Below are 24456 nucleotides of genomic sequence, written 5' to 3'. Positions count from 1 at the left end.
CAGAGTTTAACTCTATGGCTCAGGCTGGAGTGCATGGTGCGATCTTGGCTCTCTGCAACCTCTGCCCTCCGGGTATAAGCGATTCTCCTGCCTTAGCCTCCCAAGTAGCTGGGATTACATGCGTGTGCCCCCACGCCCAGCTAATTTTTGTGTTTTTACTGGAGACGAGGTTTCACCTTGTTGGTTGGGCTGGTCTTGAACTCCTCATCTTAAGTGACCCGCCCGCCTTGGCCTCCCAAAGTGCTGGGATTACAGGCGTGACCGTGCCCAGCCTGTGCTTTCTTTTTACTGCTTGTTTGAAGCAGGATCCAGCTAAATCCACATGCTGTAAAAGGCTAATGTGGCTCTTATGTTTCTTGTACTCTGCAGGTTCCTCTTTTTCTTTTAATGATGTGGAAAAATCAGGTGGTTGGTCCTGTAGGGTTTTCCTGAGTCTGGATTTCGCTGATGGCTTCCTCATGATGTCATTTCATCTATCCCATTGTCCCATGTGATTTCTGTCCTTTGACAATTAGATCTGGAGGCTCAATCCCATAGAGATTTGATTTTTTTTCAAAATCAGTTTCCTGGTGGTGATGGCACTTGAGCAGTTTGCAGCTGTGGATAGTGATTTCCTAGATCCATTAACTCACTGGGGGTTGCAGAAATGGTGATATGCCAATTCTGTTTTCCCTTCTTTATTACCTGAAGTCCTGCTGTCGGGAGAAACCTCCTTTGTTAACTGTTTATCCTGAGGTGGATCTCTGCTTGTTTTTTTTCTTTTATTCACTGATTTTCAAAATTATGAGGTGATTCTCCGGCACACTCCAAAAGTGACTAGTGAAGGTTTATCTTCCTTTTCTTGGATTCATATGAATGCATGAGTGTAAACATATTTGATGAGTTTTCAATCTGCTGTAGATATACTGTCCTTATGGTTGCTCAAAACCTGTCCTTATTCCCAGCACTAGCGGGGTTTGAACACTCCCTTGATGGCAGTATAACAGGATGCTCCAAGCTCAGCTTGTACATTTCTGCCCATTCCAGAACTGCCCAGGTCTCTGGCTGTTTCCTGCTATTGGTTTGATCATCACTTCTGGGCCCTTTCAGAAATCAGAGCCAGGAAGGGGTTTACGATGCTTCTAACATGCTGCAAATGACAGACACGGGGTTTGTCCTTGACCCCATCAATCTTATGGCACCATTGCCTTTTAGAGATTCCAAAAATAGAGGTTCTCAAAGGTGCCAGTACAATGGCTTGTTTGATTTCCCACAGCCCACATGCAACAGTCTTGGAATAACAATTCTAACACTATTACTACTGACTGGTAATAGAAAAGACTATATGTATGTTTTTCTGCAGTTCTGTTTGTCTTGAGGGAATATTCCATTAGTCAATTAAAATAGTTCCTCTCTGTGTACTTATGCCACTAAGTGGACATACTTACTCATTTGATTCATTTCACTTTCAGTTTTTAAGACTTAATTTTGTTTTATATTAGTGTAAAATATTTACAAGGTTTGAAAGTCAAATCCTCAAAGCAAGATATGTTCTTAAAAATCTGGCTTCTAGCCCTGCCTGTATATCCTATTTTGTCCCCTCCCCAGATGATAATTTTTCTTACAGTTTTTCTGTTTTATGATTTGCTCTTCTAATGCATGTATTTATCTGTGTCTCCTCTTTCTTAGATAATGGGTAGTTCACCATACACACTTTTCCAGAATTTGCTTTTTTGCTTAACAATATTTTTTGAAGAATCCCTTGTAGTGTCAGATGGAGATTTTCCTCATTCCTTTCAGTGACCCTGGAGTGCTCCTGTGTGGATCACCCATATCCATGTGCCAGTCTCCTGCTAATGGACAGTGGGGAAGTTTCTAGAATTTCACCATTACCAGTGGCACCGCAGTGAACACCTGTGTGCATAGGTCCTTTTCTGTTTTTGCCAGGTGCATGTTGTACTTCTAAACCAGGCTGGGCTCCTGCCACCTTTCTGGCTGTGGCTGTGTCTCGTTGGCAGTGGTGCAGTGACTGCAGGGTAGAGACATAAGGAACTTGACATTTGGAAGTGGGGAGAGAGGGGCTGGGGCCCAGAGCCGCACCCTGGAGGAGGTCTGTCCAGCTGGGTCCCAGCCCTGCCCTGCTCTTTTCCCTGCTCCCAGATCCGGGGTCACCATGTGGCCCAGCTGGACCCCCTGGGCATTCTGGATGCAGACCTGGACTCCTTTGTGCCCTCAGACTTGATCACAACCATTGATAAACTGGGTAAGACTGAGGACCCTTCCTCGGGATGGCCATGGCAGTGCTGTGTGGGTGACCCCAGAAGGGGCTCACGGGGCCTGGGGACAGCCTGATTCTCAGGAATCCACAGGGCCCAGAGAGCAGCCCACCGGGCCCCCTTTCCACTTGCCCGTGTACTGCCTGTTGTCCCTGAGAAGGATGCCTGCCATCTTCTCTAGCTGGTGCCCCATGTGATCAAGGCTGAGAGGCCTGTCTACCCTGCCACCCTGGGGTGACTCCCACCTCCGCTCCCCAGGCTGGACCCAGAGGGAGAGTACTGGGGAGACTGGGAGGTCTGGGGAAACTGGGGGGCTCCACCTGGGCCTGACCTCCTTCCCTCCACTCTACTGCCCGGGGCTCGGCCACGCTTCCTTCTCCAGCCTTCTATGACCTGCAGGAGACTGACCTCGACAAGGAGTTCCAGCTGCCCATGACCACCTTCATCGGGGGATCTGAAAACACCCTCTCTCTGCGGGAGATCATTCGGCGCCTGGAGGTGAGCACAGGCGGGTGAGTGGGGCGTAGCTGAAGCAGCTCTCAGGAGCTTCCCTGAGGGTGGGAAGGCACTGTCTTTTTTGTTCCAGACAGCAGGGATGTCAGCTATCCCTCTTCCTGCTCCTCATGGGGTCCCAATGTGTCTCCTCAGAACACCTACTGCCAGCACATCGGCCTGGAGTTCATGTTCATCAATGATGTGGAGCAGTGTCAGTGGATCCGGCAGAAGTTTGAGACCCCTGGTGTGATGCAGTTCTCCAGCGAGGAGAAGCGGACACTGCTTGCCCGGCTGGTGCGCTCCATGAGGTTGGTACCACCCGGAGGGCTGAGTGGCTGGAGGTCCTGTTCCAGGGCTCTATGAGACGTCCCAGGCCCTGGCTAAGAGAACAGGACGGTGCCACAGGAAGGCGGGACTGGATCGGCCTCACCCCTGGCTGCAGGGACGAAAGTTGGGACCAGGTATGCAGGCAGTTTGGCCAAGAGCTGGCTCAAGGCAAAGCAGGTCAGGTGGGCAGGGATGAGGCTCTAGGAGAACATGATGGCAGGGACACTGAGCCAGGCCAGAAGTGGCGGGAAGTGGCTGTGGGAATATTTGGGCAGAAAGTTGTCCCTGGTGTGGAGTGAGTGTGGCAGCACCACCTGTCAGCCCACTGGACTTTTCTGAAGCTGGGTCCTCCAGGGCTGCAGAGGTTTGGGGAGTACCTGACTCAGCTGCTGGATGCAAAGTGGATTCTTGAGCAGTGAGGTGTGGGCTGGGTTTGGATTCGGCTGGATGGAGATCTTTGGGACTTGGTGAGAGAGCCCTTTGAGTGTGGCAGGAGGGTAGTGGGCTAGGAACAGGTGGGCGGTGGCCTGTTGGAGAAGTTTGGCTTGAGGAAGAGAGGGTGGCAGCCAGGAAGGGTGTAGGCAGAGGCCTTTGGTTCAGCTGGGATTTCCAGCCTCCCCTAACCCTGTTTTCCTTGCTGGGTGGCACAGGTGTGGTACCCATGCAGCCCTGGACCATGTAGACGGAAGGAGGCTTTATAGCTTCCTCTGTCCTGGGCATTCAGCTTTGAGCACTCATGAAAACCCCCCGTGAGCCCCAGTCCCATCCCTCTCCATCCCTTTCCCTTTCCTCTCCCCCTCCTCTTCCCAAGCAGGTTTGAAGACTTCCTGGCCCGGAAGTGGTCCTCAGAGAAGCGGTTTGGCCTGGAGGGCTGTGAAGTGATGATTCCTGCCCTCAAGACCATCATCGACAAATCTAGCGAGATGGGGATCGAGAATGTCATCTTGGGGATGCCACACAGGTGGGCCCTCTTTCCCCCGGCACCTTGGCCATTCTCCCCCAGCCCAGGGGATGGAGGTGGGAAGGATGAGATGGAAATCAGAGCAGGGGTGTTGGTGGGACCTGGGGGTAGAGGTGGGTGGCCTAGAAAGTTCTGAGTCCCTGGGCCTGGCCTGCTCATCATAGAAATTGCCAGGCACTCAGCCAGAGTCACCTGGGGTGTGGGACTAACCAGGGTATCAGGCGCACTCTCTCCCTGGCTATGTCACCACTGTCACTAGCAAGGGTGAGATTTCAGAAAGGGATGCGTCGTGCTTCTTGAGGTTCCTGTGGACAAGAAGAGGTGGAGGGGTTTCTTTTAGGGAAGGGAGGGCAGGGCCTGGGTAAGTGGTCCCAGGTTGTGTCTCCCGGAGGGAGGTCTGTGGAGGTGAGCCGAGGGTCTCTGACCTGGCTGCAAGCTGACTGCCTGTTTCCCTTGACCTTGATGAAGACCTGGGAGGCTTGCTTAGCATTGCGGCATGACCTCTGAGCTGGAGCCTGTGGGGAAGCAGGAGGGGGACTGCAGCCTGGGGACAGACACCTCTGTGGCCAGGGGTCCTGATGAGTGTACATGTGAGGGTGTGTGGAGCAGCCTGAGGGAAGGGCCCTGGGCCTTTCTTGTGACCAGAGAGCTGCTTGTAGTTGGGTGAGCCCAGGGCCACATCAGCATGAGGGCATCCAAATGCATGGTGCGAGGGTTCCCATCCGTAGCTGGCCTGCCAAGAGCTTGGGGTTTGTCTGTCATAGGGGGCCTGGGAATGCCCATGTCTGGTCAGAGGGTCAGGCAGAACTGGTCCAGAGGCCTGAGGCAGCAAGGACACATGGGGCTTCAGGCCTCGGGCTATTAGGCAGCAGGAGACGATGGTGCCTGGTGACCGGGTGGCCTGAGGAGGGCTCTGGGCGTGAAGCGGCTGTGCTAGGCCAGGCCAGGCCTCCACAGTTGGGGAGGGGACCCTGAGGCCTGCAGGCTTTGCCAGGTGAGAGCCCGGCTCCTCTGGCTCCAGGGGCAGGCTGAACGTGCTGGCCAACGTGATCCGCAAGGACCTGGAACAGATCTTCTGCCAGTTTGACCCCAAGCTGGAGGCAGCGGATGAGGTGGGTGTCATGCCCAGGTCCCAGCAGCCCTGGAGAGCTGCATATTTGGGAGGTGGACTGGGGAGGGTCTGGGCCAGGAGCTTCCAGGCTACGATAAACCTTGAGATGGATGCACGTGTAGAAACCTGCAGGAGAGAGGCCGGGTGTTGGCCTGACGGCCCTAAGGCTTTCCCTCAGATAATCTGGGTCTCCCTCCCTGTTTTGAGCTAGGGAAACTGAGGCCCAGGGGTGCAAAGGCTTGCTGAAAGTTGCTCAGCTCTGCTCCTATGGCTGTGCCTCCGTGCCCAAAGTTCTGTCCACCAGCCAGGAATGGCTCCCTTGCTCATTTGTTTTTACCCAGCAGAGCCTTGGGAAGTGAGGATGGTTTTCTGTGCCCATCAGCCTGCTGAGGAAATGTCGTTCCTGCTCCTACCCCATCCCTGGGAGGCCTTCAGCCTAGACTGCCTGGCCTCTTTCAAAGTCCTGCCCATCTTCCCTTTTCATGGCTCTCTAGGTCCTCTGGGATGTGAGCCTGTCGCTCCCTCCTCTGTGTCCCTTTGCCCTCAGGACTGTCTTTCCTGCTGTCTCCAGCCTGCTCTCTCTCTGGTGTGTGTTTGTGTGTGTGCGTGTGTGTGCTCGCGTGCGTGTGTGTGCATGCAAATGACTGTTCCAAGGTCATCACCCTGTTGGCCCAGAGCAGTGATTAGGACTCACACCTGCTGGCTCCTAGCGCATGTCTTTCTGACATTCTGTTCCTTTCGCTCTAAGACCTTCACCTCTCTAAGCCTCAGTTTGCTCCTCTGTAAAACAGAGATAAAAGCGCATGCCCCAGAATGGTTGTGGTGAGTCAAAGATGATCTGTGTGTATACTGGAAAACTTGGCCAAAGGATGTTTAAAATGAAATTACTATTTTTTTCAACTGAAAAAGAAATTGATCATTGTAAAAACAACAAACAAAAAAAGGTTATAAAATGAGAATATGTTCCTCTGCAAGACTCCATTCTTGTGGCCAGTTTTGTTTGTGTGGTTCTGTTGTGTTTAGTTGTGTACTTCTAGAAACATTTTATGCAGATACAAACACACCTCTTTGTCCAGTGCAGCCTTATTTGTAAGAGGCCATGGGCATAGCTGTGACACCAGGTGGCACCTTGCTGTTTTCACTTAACAAGTTGTCATTGTTTCCTGCCTGCCCTTGTGGGCTGCCCCAAGCTTCTTACAGCTGGAGCATCCGTCGTGCTGGGCGCTGGGTTGTTCTAATGAGGATCCTTGCACATGTGTGAATGAGTTTATCTGTTAGATGGTGTCTGAGCAGGGCAGTGGCTGAAGCTAAGGGGCTGGGACTGAATGAGCCTCCCAGGAGCCGGTGATGTCAGCGAGCCCATCCACGGTGGATGGTGGTGCTGGAGCCCCCACCCCACTTCCTCCCACATGCTCTTGAATCCTTTCATCTTTTCCAATATGATAGATGCACAAAAGGATTTTGTTGTAATGTATTTCTTTGTTACGAATTCAGTTGCTTATCTTTTCACATGCTTTTGAGCCATTTGTGTTTTTCTGTAAATTCCCACTTGTGGCTTTTGCTCATTTTTTGATGGAGTTTTTGGGCCTTATCTTCCTGATTTGTAAAAGCGTTTTGTACATTGAGGGGATTCACCCTTTGCCTGCATTTGTTTATTAATATTTTTCTCAGCTTGATTAGCTTTCCCTATTGCTGGGTATGGGTTTGCTCCCCCATGACACATTGGTTAGAATTTAGCTGCCTTTGGTGTTTTCTGGGCTTAGGATATTGAGTAGAATGCCATAAGTCTTCCCTACTTCGGGATCATAAGATGCTGTGTGTCCCTCGTTGCTGCCGTTGGCGTGAGGAGTCGGAGGATTCAGCTGCAGTGTTTGCTGGTGGCCTGGCCGGGGGGTCTCTGCGCTGATGCTTAGGCGCTGCCCTCTCTGCCTGCCTTCCCTGCTGCTGGGTGGCTTTCCCCGCTCTCATGCTCTCCTGCTCTGTGGTTAGTGTGCAGAGAGCCTCAGAGCTGAGGCCAGGGTCCCTGCCTTCCTCTCTCAGGCCAGTGAGCAGGGGTGGTGTGATGAGGAGAGAGGGGGTCAGGGACAGCTTGGCCCTCCGAGGCAGTGGGATCCGGGGAGTGTGCCAGCCTGACTGTGGGCTGCAATGCCTGCCTGTGCGTCTACCTGCCTGGTGGGGGAGGGGAAGGTCCATCATGTTCTCACCTCCACCTTCAGGGCTCCGGGGATGTCAAGTACCACCTGGGCATGTACCATGAGAGGATCAACCGTGTCACCAACAGGACCATCACTCTGTCGCTGGTCGCCAACCCCTCCCACCTGGAGGCAGTGGACCCTGTAGTGCAGGGGAAGACAAAGGCAGAGCAGTTCTACCGTGGAGATGCCCAGGGCAAGAAGGTGAGCTCACCTGCGGGAGCTCTGAAGACCTGGGCCCTGTGGGGTGGGATCAGAGGGCTGGGCCCTGGGTCTCCATAGCACAAGTGCAGAGCTGGGCTATGTGAGCTGGGGCATGCAGCCCCTCCTGGCTCACACCTGCCCTGCAGGTCATGTCCATCCTGGTTCATGGGGATGCAGCCTTTGCCGGCCAGGGCGTGGTGTATGAGACTTTCCACCTGAGCGACCTGCCCTCCTACACGACCAACGGCACCGTGCACATTGTCGTCAATAACCAGGTGAGCGTGTAGGCTCCATGCCAGGTCTCACAGCGTCAGCATCCCTGGAAATCCATGTAGCAGCTTGGAGGGAAGTGAGGTGGTCCTGGCTCTGACCCCACTGCCATGCTGCTTACCAGTTGTGACCACAGGCAGGACCCTGATCTCCCCAGCCTTGGCGCCCTGGTCTGTGAAATTAGGGGACACAAAAGGGAGGGATAGGCAGGGCTGGAAGGACCACAGGAGCACTGGTGTAGGAAGTGCCTCATAGAGGCTGGCTGCGTGCTGCCCCGCATGGGTGATCTCAGACACAGGGACCTTGGTGCCCTTTCTCTAAGGCAGCTGAGCTTCTAACAGCTCATCTGAGTCTAGAAAGCCCTGTGTTCACTGTCTTATTTGCATTAAATTATGTCATCGTCCTTGAACATCTTGTGAGGTGGGAATTTGAGTGAGCCCTTTTTATAGATAAGGAAGCTGAGGCTGTGGGAATGTAAGCGCCTTGCCCCAGGTGGCAGTTAGTAGCTGTTGGGACTGGGATTTTCCAGGCCTGTGTTCCTCACTACCAGTGTGCCAAAGTGACTGGCAAAAAAGAACAGGGTGCACCCGGCTGGTGTTTCTGCTGTTCCGTGGGAGCTGCTGCCATGTCTAATTGTGGGGCTGCTGGCCGTCACCCTGTTTTGTCCCACATTTCTCCTGAGCACCTCAGTGGACCTTGAGGTAGCCCCCTGCGCAGTCTCCAAGGCTGGCACCTTCTGCCTTATTCTAAGCAGATTGAGAGGTGCAGCAGGTTCCCCCTACCCCTACAGATTGGCTTCACCACGGACCCCCGGATGGCCCGCTCCTCACCATACCCCACCGATGTGGCCCGGGTGGTCAATGCGCCCATCTTCCATGTGAACGCCGATGACCCAGAGGCTGTGATGTATGTGTGCAGTGTGGCCGCCGAGTGGAGAAACACCTTCAACAAAGATGTTGTTGTGGACCTGGTGGGTCTGGGGACTGAGGCCAAGGCATGAGTGGGTGGCCCATCCCGCTGTGCTGAGCCAGCCAGGTCTTCAGTGTCTTCAGCACTCAGGGCTAGGAGTGCTTCTTGGTTGAGAGATTTAGTGCCACCAGGAGCAATCTGTGCAAAGGCCCGGAATGGGACATTCATTAGATGATAGGTGATAGTGGGGCTCACAGGGGCCCCAGAGGGTGTGCCCTGCCCGACATTCCCCAATTTTGCAGCAGCTACATTAACCACACAGTGTAGGGGAGGCCTGAGCCCCTCTGGCTGCTCCTGCAGGTCTGTTACCGCCGGCGTGGCCACAACGAGATGGATGAGCCCATGTTCACCCAGCCACTCATGTACAAGCAGATCCACAGACAGGTGCCTGTGCTGAAGAAGTATGCAGACAAGCTTATTGCTGAGGGCACGGTCACCCTGCAGGAGTTTGAGGTAGGCAGGTGGGCTGCATGGGTGCCCAGGACAAACTTTGGGTGGGGACCCTGGGGAGGGATTGTAGATGTTACCAGCCCAGGGCTGGACACTAAGGATTTAAAGAAGTCGCCACTATGGTCCTTGTTCCCAAGAGGGCCCTGTTACCAAAGGGGACCAAGAACTAAGGATGCCATTATAGCCAGGTGGGACACAGTGGTACTGCATTGTGGGGGAAGACCAGCCCTAAGCAAGGCTTCCTGTAGGAGGCAGCCCTGAGCTGGGGTTGTCCAGATAATTATCTATGGAGTGTTGGTCCTTCCACCTTCAGGGAGCTCTGAGAGCAAGGACTACAAGTTTCTGGAGTCTTCCCGAAACCCCTTGCTGAGTGCACTGCAGGCCTGCCCAGCCTCTTGATACCTGTGCAGGATTCTCTGAACTCTGAGACTTTGGCTTCTAGCCATAGGTCCCTACAGGCGAGAGACAGAGAGTTCTAGAACTTGGTGACAGGGACCAGGACTTACAAGTCCAGGTGGATTGGTCCTCTGCCTGCTCAGGGCTTTGCTACTCTGTTCACATCTTTGTCCTGATTCCAGGAAGAAATTGCCAAATATGACCGGATCTGTGAGGAAGCTTATGGCAGGTCCAAAGATAAAAAGATCCTGCATATAAAGCACTGGCTGGACTCCCCCTGGCCTGGTGAGTGAGCAGCGTGTGGCTCAGAGGGACTCCCCTGGGCCTTGAGGTTTTACACTAGGATTAGGACTAGAATGGCCCTGGGTGAGAGCTGTCATTGCGTACCCTGGAGGCTGTGGGCCCTGTCCTTGAGACCCCAAAGCTGTGTGGGGCCAATTCCTGCAAGTTAAGGATACCAGTGTCCTTTGAGCATGAATGGCCAGGTACTCACTGAAAGGGAGGACAGAGCCAGGTGGGAGAGGAGGCCCTGGGCACTGGATGCTTGGGACCAGGGGACCTCCCTGGGGGCAAGGTTAGATGAGCTGTGACCCTGGGGCCCAGAGGCGGGTGTTGGGCCTGTGGGGGAGCTGCAGCTGTGGCTGTCCAGCTGTCCCAGATCCCAAGGGTGGGCTCAGGGTGAGTCTGAGTGCTGGTGGAGTTTAGGAAGCCATGGGCCCCTCAGTCCTGGGGAGGCAGGCTGGCCAGGGGGATCAGAGCCCACCACTGACCCAGTGTGGACGGAGCCTCTCTCCCTCTCAGGCTTCTTCAACGTAGATGGGGAGCCCAAGAGCATGACGTGCCCAGCCACAGGCATCTCTGAGGACGTGCTCACCCACATCGGCAGTGTGGCCAGCTCTGTGCCCCTGGAGGGCTTTAAGATACACACCGGTGAGGTTGCTGGGCAGGCTACAGCCCGGTCTGCTGGCCCTGCCCCGATGTTGTGCCTTGAAGGGAGGCTGATTGGGACGCAAGGGAGACTGTGTCTTGTCCCTGCTCAGTCTGCAGTGGATTGACATAGCTCTACACGCCTGTTTGTGCCCCAGTGAGGTGCCCGAGATAGTAGCTCTCAGGATGGGTGTGGTCAGCTGGGCAGCTCTGGATGCCACACTTCTAGCTGGGTACCAGTGACTAGTCTTAGACTGGGCACTTTGGATTTTCCAAATGCCTTTGCTGGGAGTCCCTGGGTTAGGCAGGAGAGTGGGAAAGCAAGGGCTCCCTATGGAGGGGCTGGAATGCAGCCTGGAACGTGGGCAGGATTCTGCAGCTGAAAGGATTTGCTGGGGCCTAGACCAATGACCGAGGGCAGCCCTATCACTCCGGGGTGAGCTTGGGCTGTGGGTAGTCACCAATAGCACCCCTTGGCTGGGGCCACTGTGGCCTTTTCCTGGGAAGTCTGGAGGGTGCCCTTTGGCTGTACTGGGGCTCCTGTACACCCTCTGACCCACCTAGAGGAGTTCTGAGGGAGTTCCCTTACAGTATGCACCAGACCGAGTGTCCTGGGGCAGTGGCTGACAGCGTCAGGGGCACGTGCCCACTCTGTTCACGTGTCAGCCTCTGCGTGTGGGGCCGACAGGAGCACAGCATAGGCCAGGGGACATGGGTTCACATCCGAGCACCTGGACAGCTGTGTGATCCTGAGGAAATGACTCCATGTCTGACAGTGTCTGGTGCATGGCCAACACTTGTGAAATGGTACCTGCTCCTCCTCTCCATAGGCTCAGAGTGGCCCATTGTCTTGGCCAGAGGAGGGGTGCCTGGCACTAGGCCTTCCCACAGCATCCTTGCCCTCTGGCCAAATCATCAGATGGCTGCCCTGCTTTGTATGCAGAGTGTGCGCTGAGCACCTACGTACCCACCCCAGGGCTGGCTGTCCCCTGGCACTCAGGCCAGTGCTTCCCTCCCGCAGGCCTCTCTCGCATTCTGCGGGGCCGCGCGGACATGATCAAGAACCGGACAGTGGACTGGGCATTGGCAGAGTACATGGCCTTTGGCTCCCTGCTGAAGGAGGGCATCCATGTGCGGCTCAGCGGGCAGGATGTGGAGAGGGGCACATTCAGGTGAGTGCAGTTGGGCTCAGCATCTGCACAGGAGACCTGGAGCAGAAGCTGGGCCTGGCTTGGGGATCCTGAGGAGGGCCTTTGTCCAGGGAAGGGGGTGGGGGAAATCTTCACAGCATCTCTAGCCTCTGCCCTCTGACTGCATCATGAGATGGCCACCTCCCTGACCCCCCCAGGGCAAGTGTGCAGAGCTCACTTCTGGGCCCAAGCTGTCCCCTGAGGTCAAGCTTGTGGCCATCTGTGGTCCTCAGTATTGTGTGTGTATGTGTGTGTGTGGGGGGGATGAGTGTGGGGGAGTTGGGTGTGGTGTGTATGTGTGGTGTGTGTGGTGTGTGGTGAATGGGGGGAGTGTGTGGGGTCTGTGTATGGTGCATGTGATGTGTTTGGCATGTATGTGGCACGTGTGGTGTGTGTGGTGTGTTTGGTGTCTATGTGGTATGGGGTGTGTATATATGTATGGTGTGTTTGTGTGTGGTGTGTGTGTGTGATGTGTGTGTAGGTATGTTTGGAGTGTGCTTTGGAGTGTGTGTGGTGTGTGTGGTGTGTGTATGGTATGTGTGGTGTATGTGGTGTTTGGTGTGTATGTGGTGTGGGGTGTGTTTGTGTGTGGTATGTGTGCGTAGGTGTGTTTGTGCGTGGTGTGTTTGGAGTGTGCATGTGGGGTGTGTGTGTGATGTGTGTGTGTGTGGGGGGTGTGTGGTGTGTGGTGTGTGTGTGGGGAGTGTGTGGTATGTGGGGGGATGTGTGTGGTGTGTGTGTGGTGTGAGTGGTGTCTGTGTGGTGTGATTGGGGGAATGTGTGGGGTGTGTATGTGGCATTTGTGTGTGGTGTGTATGGTGTTTGGTGTGTATGTGGTGTCTGGTGTATGTATTTGTGTCTATGTGGTGTGTGTCATGTGTTGTGTGTGTTGTATGTGTGGGATGTGTATGTGTGTGGTGTGTGGGTGTGTGTGGGGTGTATGGCATGTGTGATTGTGTGTGTAGGGGATGTGTGTGGTATGTGTGGGTGTGTGTGGTATCTGTGTGGTGTGTGTGGTGTGTGTGATGTGTTGATGTGTGTGTGGTATGTGTGAGGTGTGTGGTATGTATGTGTATGTATGGTGTGTGTGGTATGTGTGGTGTGTGTGTGTGGTATGTGTGGTGTGGTATATGGTATGTGGTGTGTGAGATGTGTGTGGTTTGTTGTGTGTGGGTGTGTTGTGTGTGGTGTGATGTGTGTGGTGTGTGATGTGTGTGGTGTGTGTGTGGTGTGTTGTGTAGTGTTTGTGGTTGTGTGATGTGTGTGTTGCATGTTGTGTGGTGTATGTGTGGGGTGTGTATGTGTGTTTAGGGTGTGTATGGTGTGTGTGGTGTGTGTAGGGGGTGTGTATGTGTGTGGTGTGTGTGGGGTGTATGTGTGTATGGTGTGTGGTATGTGTGGAGTATGTGTGTGTGGTTTGTAGTGTGTATGTTGTATATGTGGTATGTGGTGTGTGTGGGTGGTGTGTGTCATTTTTGGTGTGTGTGGTGTGTGTAGGGGGTGTGTGTGTGTGTGGTGTGTGTGGGTGGTGTGTGTCATGTTTGGTGTGTGGCGTAGTGTGGTGTGATGTGTGTGTATATGTGTGGTGAGTGTGTGGTGTGTATGGTGTTTTTTGTATGTGTGAAGTGTGTGTGTGGTGTGTGTGGTTGTGTATGGTGTGTGTGATGTGTGTGGTGTGTTTGGTGTATAGTGTGTGATGTGTGTGTGATTTTGTGTAGTGTGTGGTGTGTGGTGTGTCTAGTGTGTGTGGTGTATGTGGTATGTATTGTGTGTGTGTGGTGTGTAGTGTGTGTGGTGTGTTTGGTGTATGTGTATGTGGTGTTTATGTATGTGTGTGTGGTGGGTGTGTGTAGTATGTTTGGTGCATGGAGATGTGTATGGATGTGGCGTGTGTGTGTGTGTGTGTGTGTGTGGTGTGTGTGTGTGCTGCTGTTAAGCCTGCCCCTCTCTATCTTGCTTGTTTGCAGTTGACTTTGTGAATCCAGATGGGAACTTAACACTTGTCAGTTGTTCACCCCACATTTCCTCTGGTCTGGGCCCTATCTAAAATGTTCTAGATCCTGCCTCAATCTGCTCCTGGTTAGCAAGCCAAGGTGGTGTGGCTTCCGGGACTCACTCCTGGTTGCTCATCTCTGCTGGCCTTGCTCCAGCCAGGGCCCAGATGGCCCTCTGATACACCCTGAGCTGCATGTCAGTCCTTGCCAGGAACTGGGGTTCAGCTAGGTGCCCGTCGCTTACTGTGCCCACCTCAGCTACTACACAGTAGTTTCTGTGAGTTGGGACAGGGCTGGTGAGATAGTAAAGGAGTCAGCAAGATGGGGCAGGGGAAGTGGCCTTCTAGGGTCTCTGGCTCCAGCTAGCACCTGGGAAATGTCTCATCAGGTTCTCTTTTATGGGTGAGAAGCTGAGACCCAGGGAGGTGCCACAACTCAAAGCTCCTTCCCCCAGATCCCCCAGTGCGTGGTGTGTGGGGGCTGCCAGCAGGAAGGGGGCAGGCTGGGGAGGACTGGCGGTGGGCAGCCTGCAGGAGGGACCACATGGTCTGGTTTTCCACAGCCTTCTTGGATACCATCCTGTGGGACCCTGCAGGCTTCCTGGGACAGTGATGGAGGCTTGCCTGCCTCCTGCTGCCCAGCTCCCCTGCTTCAGGTGAACAGGTGCCAGTCCACTTTCTCTCTGTCCCTGCCCTGGTCTGTGTCTCTGCAGTCACCGGCACCACGTTCTCCATGATCAGGAGGTTGACCGCAGGACGTGCGTGCCTATGAATCATCTCTGGCCCGACCAGGCCCCGTACACTGTGTGCAACAGCTCCCTCTCGGAGTACGGAGTCCTGGGTGGGTCCATGCTCCCCTGCAGACCAGGCAGGCCCAGGACACCTGGGGACCAGAAATGGGCTGGGAAGGGACCGGGGCCAGGGCCTGGGAGGGGGTGAGAGATGCTCAGAGGCCCCCAGGGGCTGGCCCTGGGGGATGGTGATTGGGCTGCCCCCACCTAAGGCCATGTAGGAGATGAGATCGTGTCCCAGCTGGGTCCCTTGGGGATCCCAGCTGGGGGGCTCTGCTTGTTTTGAGGGGGCTCTGTGGGTATCAGAGCCCCATGGGCCTAGACAGAGAGCCAACAGAGCCTGCTGTGGGTTCCTCTGAGTCCCATCTCGCCTCCTTTGCCCGGCACCCCAGAAACAAGATCCCTTCTCTGGGCTCTGGGCTTCCCTGCCTGTGTCTCCTGTGCATGCTCTCCCTCAGCTCCCTCATTAGCTGGTTCACCTCGTCCTCACAGCCTGCCCCCAGAGGCCAGGCAGCCCCCCGCCCCAGGGAGATGCATCTAGGGTTCTTTCTGCCCCTTCTTAGCAGCTCTGCATGTTTTTGAGGAGTTCTTCTTGGCAGATGGTCCCTGCTGCCTCCCCAGAATACCTAAATAAGGCTGAACCTGACCATATTTGATGTCAGGGCTAAGGGTGGCATCTCTGCGCATGTTGTCAGCCCCCAGGATGGGACATTCCCTCCCCTTTAAATCCCAAGGAATCCTTGGGTTTGCCCTGGCTTGCGGGAAGGATGGGTGGGGGCAGGGAGGGAACGCTGAGAAAGGGCTGAGTTTGACTGGAGCCACTGCCACTTGGTGACAGTGTGCAGCAAGCTCTATCTTGTCTTCTGTTTAGGCTTTGAGCTGGGCTATGCCATGGCCAGCCCCAATGCCCTGGTCCTCTGGGAGGCCCAGTTTGGGGACTTCCACAACACAGCCCAGTGCATCATCGACCAGTTCATCAGCACTGGCCAGGCCAAGTGGGTGAGGCATAACGGCATTGTGCTGCTGCTGCCCCATGGCATGGAAGGCATGGTGAGGGCGTGGTGGTGGCTGGTGGCTTGGTGGGCTCTGGTGGGCCTTGGAGGGGTGGGATGGACCCTGGGCCTTTTGTTGAGTAGGATGGTATATGCCTTTCAGGCCCCTGGAGCATGTGGGTCTGTGCAGGGTGGGGTCTTCACATGTGTATGCTGCAGCTGCTGAGAAGAGGTTGCTACCTAACATCCTCTGCTGCTGCAGCAGAAGGCGCTACCATGTATGAGTACTTGCTATGTGCCAAGCACTGTTCAATGCCTCTGAATGTTAACTCTTCCAATCCATACAACTTAATGAAGTAGGCGCTGTTCCTGCTTTTCAGATGAGGAAACTGAGGCACAGAGGGGTGGAGAAGCTTGCCCAAGGTCTCACAGCTAGTGGCGGGGGTTTGAAGCTATCCTGTGCAGTACTGCCTGTCCCTTGGTCCCCTCCTTTGCGACCTGCCTCTGCAGCCACACATGGGGCAGAGGAAAGACACACAGGCTGAGTTCATCCTCTGGAGTCTCCTGGGCTAGCAGGAGGGAAGGAAGGAGCAGGGTGTCATGTCATGCCACTTGGGTGGGCACACGTCCTGACCGGGCAGAAGGGAGTCAGGCAGGGGGCTCATTGCCACCATTATCCCCGATGTGTTCAGTTCTGAGTGTTTTACAGGCTGTGTGCTTGGCATCCTCACAACACTGAGGGTCAGTGAGGAGGAAGGTGAGGCTCCCTGCCTGGGGCTGCCCACTGTGAAGGCAGCTCCTTGGGAGGTGGGATCTGGGCCAGGCTGGGTGTGGGAGGCTGGGTCCTTGGCCATCCCCAGCAAGAGTGGGCGGGTGGCAGCTATGAGATGGGTCACCCCTGTCTTGTGGGGAGCCAGCTTGGAGATGCCCATAGGCTTGTCTTGCTGATTTCATGGAGCAGAGCGGTCCGTGTGGGTGAAGATGGGTGAGGCCCAGGCTGAGTTGGGTCGTACCTGCCTGGCTGCATGGTCATGGGTAGTTTCTTACCCTCTTCTTGCCTCTTCATCTGTGCAGTGGGGAAGAGTGTCTGCGTCATGGAGCTGCTTTGGGGATTAGCGAGTAAGGCGTGTGGGGGTCCTAGACTCTGCCTGCTCTATAACAGGTGCTCAGTCAGTGACAGCCACTGTTCCAGGATGTTCAGAGAAAGCATGTCTCAGTGCAGGGTTTTTGCTTTTTCTTCCATCCCTGCAAGTTCACATGCTGTGCTAGCTCTGGGCAGACCCCACTCTGAGGATGCTTATTCTGCTCTTGTTCCACAGTCTTGGTTCTTTTCTGTGGCTCAGGCTTCAGGGTGAGGGCACCTCTGCTGAGAAGCCCTTCAGACTCTACCCTGAGCCTGGGGTCCCTGCAGGGCCAGATGTCTGTCCCGTGGTGGGGCCATCCTGGGCTCTCCGGTGTTTGCTTTTAGGGCCCAGAGCATTCGTCAGCGAGGCCCGAGAGGTTCCTGCAGATGAGCAATGACGACTCAGATGCCTACCCTGTGAGTGTTGCTGCTGTCCCCAGAACAGGGGCGTGCCCTATTGTGCTCACAGGGCTAGGGGCTAGGGGTCCAGGGTGTGGGTGCACTAGACAGCCATCCTGGCCATACGCATCTCGTCTCCACAGGCATTCACCAAGGACTTTGAGGTGAGCCAGCTCTATGACTGCAACTGGATCGTGGTCAACTGCTCCACACCAGCCAACTACTTCCACGTCCTGCGCCGGCAGATCCTGCTGCCCTTCCGCAAGCCGGTGAGTCTCCATCCCAGGGCAGGGGTCACACACAGGGGCTCTGGCCAGGCAGGGCCAGCTGGCAGCTGGGCGTGTGTTTCCCTTCCAGCTGATTATCTTCACACCTAAATCTCTGCTGAGGCACCCAGAGGCCAAGTCCAGCTTTGACCAAATGGTGTCCGGTACGTGCCTGGCCTGGGTGTGTGGGGCGGCCCACACTGGGGCGGTGGCCTGTGGCATGGCCTCTGCTCCTGGGGCTCCTCCATCCTCCCCTCTGCCTGTGACTCTGCTGACCTGCAGCAGCTTCTGCCATGGTTCCACCAGAAATAGGGTTGGGAGGTTGGCACAGTGACTGACTTTGGCCAGCTCAGGTCCTGTGGGCTGAGTCCATGGCCAGATGAGTGCATTGGGGCCCCCTTAGGCCCTAGCAGGGTTGATCGAGGCCTGGCAGAGGCCTGCTGAGTTCACAGTACATTGAGTATCATTCATTCATTTGTCCATTTTTAAAATTCATGAACCAAATAGACATTACGGCCCTGGGGTCCTGGTATCCCCTCCAGGAGTCTTTGGCCTTATTGACCTGGGAGTCAGATCAGATAAAACACCTGTAGTTGCAATTGAGAGATGGTTATGTCCTGGGAAAGACAGGTGTGAGGCCGGTGGAGCAGAGCTGTCTTGGTCCTGGGCAGTAGGGGGAGGGCAGGAAGGGCCTCAGTGTGGATAGGGGTTGGATTTTCTCCCATGCGTGTTTGGATGTCCCCTCTGTGAGGGCAGGTAGCTGAAGAGAGCAGTCACATCTCTGATGTCAGGACTGCACTACCTGGGCTGCCTGCCCTGTGCTGGCTTCTCTCTTGAGGGCCTGGGATCCATTTGGCCTCTCTGCCCCAGAGTCCTCACCTGAGACGCAGGGATGTGGGGACACCACAGGAGCCTGCTGAGAGGTTTTGCAGAGTGTGTTACCTGAGGTCAGGCTTATGGGCTCAGGAAGGAAAAATGAATGGGGCTTGGAGGTGAGGGCTCAGCTGCCAGGCTGAAAGACAAGGAGCATGCAGCGGCCTCCTGGGACAGCTGGTTGGTGATGGGGTACTGCAGTGCTCTGCGGGAGGTGGGCACAACTGAGCAGAAGCAAGTTTGGGGCAAAGAATGATGCCATCGGAGGGGTCCATCATGTCACATTCTCTGTCTCCTTCAGGAGACCCCTTTCCATTGTACCCCCTCCTCTGGTCACCTTAAATGTGATGCTCCCAGGGCTCAACACCTGGCCATCTCTGCCCCTCCCCCTATGACAGCTCAGGGCGTCATCTGTCTCCCTGCTCCATCATTTAGTTCAAGAGGTGTCCACTGCAGCCACAGGTCCAAACCTGGGGTGAGTCTCGGTGGCTAAGGAGAACCTGCAGATGCAGCCCTGGTCCCGAGATGCCCCAGCCCCTCTGGGTACCGATGCCTCTGCTGTGTCCTATTGGACCCCCAGGGACCAGCTTCCAGCGGGTGATTCCCGAAGATGGGGTGGCAGCACGGGCCCCTGAGCAGGTGCGGCGGCTCATCTTCTGCACCGGAAAGGTGTACTACGACCTGGTGAAGGAGCGGAGCAGCCAGGGCCTGGAGGAGAAGGTGGCCATCACGCGCCTGGAGCAGGTACGCCTGAGCCCCTTGCACAGACAAGTGATGGGGAAGCTCACGTCGCTGGCCCTGACTCCGTGCAGTGTGCCAGGCAGGCCAGGTGAAGGCCAGTGATGCCTTGTGGCTCCTGTCTGGGGGTGCTGGGTACATACTGCCCCTCCTCTGGCTATGCTCCTCTGTTCCTGCCTTCCTGCCTTCCCAGATCTCTCCGTTCCCCTTCGACCTGATCAAGCAGGAGGCAGAGAAGTACCCACGTGCGGAGCTGGCCTGGTGTCAGGAGGAGCACAAGAACATGGGCTACTATGACTACATCAGCCCACGCTTCATGACCATCCTGAGGCGCACACGGCCCATATGGTACATGGCGGGGCTGCTGCCTGCCCTCGCCTCCGCCTTGAGGCGAGGCTCTGCCTGTCCCATGGGCCATGCCACCAGAACTGGCCCCTGCCCTTCTCTGGGCTGCATTTGGAAACCAAGGAGTTGGCCCCATAGTCCATGCTGGCTCCGTGTGCCATGTCTGCAGTGGGACAGCTTACCCATCAGGGATGGGGCATTGTCATTACTGCGGCCAGAATTGAATTAGGGAACCTACTGCCTGTCTCAGAACTCCTGCCTTTGGTCTTAGGCCGGTTATGTAGCCCCTTCATCTCTGCATCTCTACAACAGGACAGTGATAAGATTAGATCTGATGCATGTGTTAGCCTTGGCACAGGGTGGGTGCTCAATACTGGCATCGCGTGTCCCTGGGAAGATGAGGGAGGGGCCTGAGAAACTCCAAGAAGCCAAAAGTGAGTTTCTCCCCAAAGCCTTTGAGTTGTTGCCTTGTTTGTTCTTGTGGGCAAGTGCAGTGACATGGAGGGACAGTTTCTCCCCACTCTTCTGTGGCTGGATGACTGAGTTTGACCCAGGCTTCGCAGCTTATTGGAAGTGGTGCCAGGGCCAGAAGGCAGGGCATGTGGCTTCAAGGTCAGCCGTTCTCCGATGCATGCCCCCTGCAGTCCTGGGGTGAAGGTGGTCTGGGGCGGCCAGGCCCGGCCCTCCCCTTAGCTTATGTCTTCCTCCTCCAGGTATGTTGGCCGGGACCCAGCGGCTGCACCAGCCACAGGAAACAGGAACACTCACCTGGTGTCACTGAAGAAGTTTCTGGATACTGCCTTCAATCTCCAGGCCTTTGAGGGCAAGACATTTTAGAGCTGGGCAAGAGCTGTGTGGGTCTTGCTGTGGGGTTGTCTGGGGACCAAGGAGGTAATGAAGAGGGGCTGCAGGGCCTCCAGATGAAACAGACTCACACAGTGACGGGGCCAAAGAGCCTGCACTGCTGGCTTTGGTGTCATGCCTGGATCTGAGGGAGCAGAGGAGTCCTATAGGCAGGCTGCTGTGCCAGAGCATCCCCCAGCTGCTCCCATCTTGCTGGAATTTCTTGTGGGGCTTCACCACCTGTGTCTCAAGACAGACACCTGGGAGGCTGTGTCTGTGGCCGCTCCCATCCTGGCAGCCCTAGCTGCCCCTCTCCTTGCTCTCGCTCATTTGTACGTTCAAAGCGATGTTCTCTTCTGTGCTCTTAGAATTAGAGTTCAGCAGTAGCAGCCAGGTGACGTGAACCTGCTGGGTAATGTGTTTGCGCTCTGTTTTATGGGGCATTCCTGCGAGATGTGTCAGCTTCTGTGTGAAATGCAGCCACAGCGTATGTGTACCAAAGTAGAAAACCAAATCACAGAGAAATAAAAAGATGCTTCAGAGACATTTGCTGTTTTCATTTCATGTTGTAAAATTGGGGGAGGGACAGACGGTTGCGAGAGGTTAGGGAATGGAGAGAAAGTTAAAAAATGTATGGAGAGAAGAAAATCTCCGCCTCCATGGATATTTTTTTGAGACGGAGTTTTGCTCTTATTGCCCAGGCTGGAGTGGAGTGGTTCAATCTCGGCCCACTGCGACGTCCACCTCCCATGTTCAAGTGATTCTCCTGCCTCAACCTCCCGAGTAGCTGGGATTACAGGCATGCGCCACCATGCCTGGCTAATTTTTTTGTATTATTAGTAGAGATGGGGTTTCACCATGTTGGCCAGGCTGGTCTTGAACTCCTGACCTCAAGTGATCCGCCTGCCTCAGCCTTCCAAACTGCTGAGATGACAGGTGTGAGCCACCGTGCCAGATTTTCATTTGAGCACCAAGTATTGTCTGTTGGCTTCTCTACTCTCACGTTTTATTGGTTTTGCTTCCCTGTGGAGATGCTGGAGAAGCTGCCACAGAGGAGGGCTGTTTTGCTTGGAACAGATCATTTGTTCATGTATCCCCTTCTCAGAGCACTTCCTCCATGCTGGACACCGGGGCCCGGGTGGAAGCCATCCGTCTGCGTGCTGGCTCTTTGCATCAGAAGTCCAGTGGGGAGATGTGTCGGCCGTTTAATTCACTGAGTTATGAGTTATGTTGGCGGTCAGCGCAGATGGCTGTGGCTGTCAGGGAAGATCCCTGGAAGAGGTGGTGTTTGAAGGAAGAGGAGAACACAGATGAGTCTCTCTGGAACAGACACACAAATACTGACCATGGGGCTGGCATGGGCAACCTAGAGGAACAATCAGTGTGAGGTTGGATGGTGGAGTATTAGGTTTCTTCAGCCTCAAAAATAGCTTGTTGAAGAATTAGCCAAGCATGGTGACATATGCCTGTAATCAATTAGCTGGGCATGGTGACACGTGCCTGTAATCCCAGCTACTCTGGATGCTGAGGCAGGAGAATTGCTTGAACCCAGGAGGCAGAGGTTACAGTAAGCCGAGATTGTGCTACTGAACTCCAGCCTGGGTGACGGAGTGACTTTGTATCAAAAAAAAAAAAAGCTTGTTGAGATATACTTTGAATCCTACCACAGGGGCATTCAAAGTGACGTAAAGTAAAAAGAATCGTAGCCCCCATTTATAGTGTGTCTGCCGTGTCTTGGGGCTTCTGCTGGGTGTTTTGTGTGTATAATTTAATGCTGTCTAATCTTCATCATGACTTTGCATGTTGGGAATATGTCTGTATTATAGATGAGGAAATTGAGGTTCATATAAAGTTATTTGCCCAAGGTCATTTGCTGAGGAAGGGGTGGTTTTGGACTTCACCTCTGTCCACAAGACCCCATTGCTTCCCTTGGGAAATAAGCTCTTCCCATCCCATGCATTGCTGGCCCCACAGAGATCTACTAGTCTGGGCTTTCCCTGCAATTGGCTGAAGCAGCGGCTGGTGAGGCACCTGGGCTGTGCAGGAACCCTCAGGTATCAGATGGTGGATATGGCCTGCCCGAGATGCATACTGCCCTTCCTCGGTGTGGGTGCAGGAAGGCTGCAGATGGGCTGGGGGACACCTCCCTTAGGAAGAAGTACAATTAGTCAGGCATAGTGGCTCCTAGCTGTAGTCCCAGTTACTTGAGAGACTGATGCAGGAGGATAACTTGAGCCCAGGAGTTTAAGACCAGCCTAGCAAGACCCTGTCTCTTTAGAAAAAAAAAAGAAAGAAAAGAAAGGAAAAGAAAGAAAGAAAGAAAAGAAATAAAGAAAGAAGAAAGAAAGAAAGAGAAAGAAAGAAAAAAAAGGAAAGAGGTGCAACCATCAGATCACTAAATTGGGAAAGCCAAACACATAAAAAAGGGCACCAAACCCTATAAACATAAGAACTAACCCTGGGAAATAAAACAAGCTCAGGAAACAAGCAGAAGGCTTTAAATGAACTATAGTAACTTCAGAGGGCAAGGAGAATATTGCCACTGTGAAACAATAACAGACTTTAAAAAATAATGAGACATTTAGAAAGTATGAAATTTTGTCAAAATTAAAACCTCAATATGGAGGCTAAATAGCAAAACAGACATAGCTGAAATATTTTAAGTTTGAAGATAAGGCCAAGGAATTCTCCCAAGAAAGTAGAGCAAAGAACAAAGATATATTTTTTTAAATTCTGTAAAGAAGTACAGAGAACATAGGAATTTCACGGTGCTGATATGCATCTAACAGGAATCCCAGGAGGAAAAGACATGGAGAATTCTTGTGACGAAATATCTGTCTCTTGCTGTATCCTGGTTGTGACTCTCCTAGATTGTTGCAAGATATTATTATTGGAGAAAAATGGGTAAAGGCTCTCTGTGATGTAGTTCTTATAACTGCATGTAAGTTTACAGTGATATCAAATACAAAAGTTTAATTAAAAAATGAGTTGTTTGCTCCCTATTGAGTTGTCAGTGTCCCTTACATAATCTGGAAACAAGTCTTTTATCGCATGTGCTTTGCGAATATTGTCAGTCTGGCATGTATTTTAAATTTCTCTGAGGGTGAAAGATGTTTATTTTCACAAAATTCAATTATCATTTTTAATCATTTGTATTTGTCGTTTGGGTTGCTGTGACATAATGCCATAAACTGGGTGGCTTGTAAACAACAAACATTTACTAATATTTCTCACAGTTCTGCAGGCTATGAAATCTAAGATCAAGGTACCAGCAGATTTGGTATCTGGTGAGGGCCTGTTCTCCTCAGAGATGGTGCCTTCTTGCTGTGCCCTCACATGGTAGAAGGGGCAAACAAGCCTGCCCCTGGGCCTCTCTTTAAAAAAAAATTATTTGATTTTTTTTTTTTTATTTCAATAGGTTTCTGGGGAGCAGGTGGTGTTTGGTTACATGAATAAGTTCTTTAGTGGTGATTTCTGAGATTTTGATGCACCTATCACCTGAGCAGTGTACACTGTAACCAGTGTGTAATCTTCTATTCCTCACCCTCCTCCCACCCTTTCCCCCTAGTCCCCAGAGTCCATTGTATAGTTCTTTATTCTTCTTTTCCTCACTCACTCTGTTGCCCAGGCTGGAGTGCAGTGGTGCAATCTCAGCTCACTGCAACCTCCACCTCCCAGGTTCAAGTGAATCTCCTGCCTCGGTCTCCTGAGTAGCTGGGATTGGTGTGTACCACCATACAAGATAATTTTTGTATTTTTAGTAGAGGTGGGGCCCAGCTGGTCTTGAACTCTGGATCTCAAGTGATCTGCCTGCCTTGGCCTCCCAAAGTGCTGGGATTACAGGTGTGAGCCTATAATGTATTTTGCCTATATTATTATTTTTGCCTTACTGCACTGGCTAGGATGTCCTGTAATATGTTGAACAGAAGTTGTAAGAAGTTGCCTATTCTTAGAGAAAAGCATTTAGTCTTTCATCATTAAGTATGTTGTTAACTGCTCTTTTGTGACCATCACTGAAGCAGGAGCGGCCAAAATGAAGTTCAATCCCTTTGTGAATTCTGACTGAAGCAAGAATTGCAAAAGGCATTTCAATGCACCTTCCCACATTCGCAGGAAGATTATGTCTCCCCCTCTTTCCAAAGAGCTGAGGCAGAAGTACAATGTGTGATCCATGCCCATCTGAAAGGATGATGAAGTTCAGGTTGTATGAGGACACTATAAAGGTCAACAGATTGGCAAAGTAGTCCAGGTTTACAGGAAGAAATACGTAATCTACATTGAATGGATGCCCCAGGAAAAGGCTAATGGCACAACTGTCCACGTAGGCATTCACCCCAGCAAGGTGG

The 24456-nt window shown here is 53.4% G+C and overlaps 1 protein-coding gene across 5 annotated transcripts in view; it reads left to right on the top strand.

Moving 5' to 3' along the window:
• Positions 1-20654, top strand: part of OGDHL (oxoglutarate dehydrogenase L) — a 28305-nt gene extending 7651 nt beyond the window's left edge. For 2 of the 5 annotated variants that reach the window (XM_017504697.2, XM_037729962.1), the window contains 20 exons: positions 2140-2242; positions 2638-2753; positions 2904-3058; positions 3892-4038; positions 5060-5150; positions 7366-7545; positions 7692-7820; positions 8606-8785; positions 9085-9237; positions 9813-9915; positions 10432-10560; positions 11579-11729; positions 14454-14581; positions 15403-15581; positions 16992-17063; positions 17189-17314; positions 17403-17475; positions 18765-18928; positions 19116-19270; positions 19981-20654. In XM_017504697.2, the coding sequence (XP_017360186.1) occupies positions 2140-2242; positions 2638-2753; positions 2904-3058; positions 3892-4038; positions 5060-5150; positions 7366-7545; positions 7692-7820; positions 8606-8785; positions 9085-9237; positions 9813-9915; positions 10432-10560; positions 11579-11729; positions 14454-14581; positions 15403-15581; positions 16992-17063; positions 17189-17314; positions 17403-17475; positions 18765-18928; positions 19116-19270; positions 19981-20104 (2658 nt within the window). In that variant the 3' untranslated portion in view covers positions 20105-20654. Of the gene's footprint in view, positions 1-2139; positions 2243-2637; positions 2754-2903; positions 3059-3891; positions 4039-5059; positions 5151-7365; positions 7546-7691; positions 7821-8605; positions 8786-9084; positions 9238-9812; positions 9916-10431; positions 10561-11578; positions 11730-14453; positions 14582-15402; positions 15582-16991; positions 17064-17188; positions 17315-17402; positions 17476-18764; positions 18929-19115; positions 19271-19980 lie in introns of those variants that run through there. The other 3 variants (XM_017504698.2, XR_001818028.2, XM_037729963.1) reach the window with 3 other exon arrangements.
• Positions 20655-24456: the final 3802 nt, after the last annotated feature.

The sequence above is a fragment of the Cebus imitator genome, unplaced genomic scaffold (genome assembly GCF_001604975.1).
Source record: "Cebus imitator isolate Cc_AM_T3 unplaced genomic scaffold, Cebus_imitator-1.0 Scaffold326, whole genome shotgun sequence".
NCBI classification, from domain to species: Eukaryota; Metazoa; Chordata; class Mammalia; order Primates; family Cebidae; genus Cebus; species Cebus imitator.
This window is presented reverse-complemented; position numbering and strand designations above follow the sequence as displayed.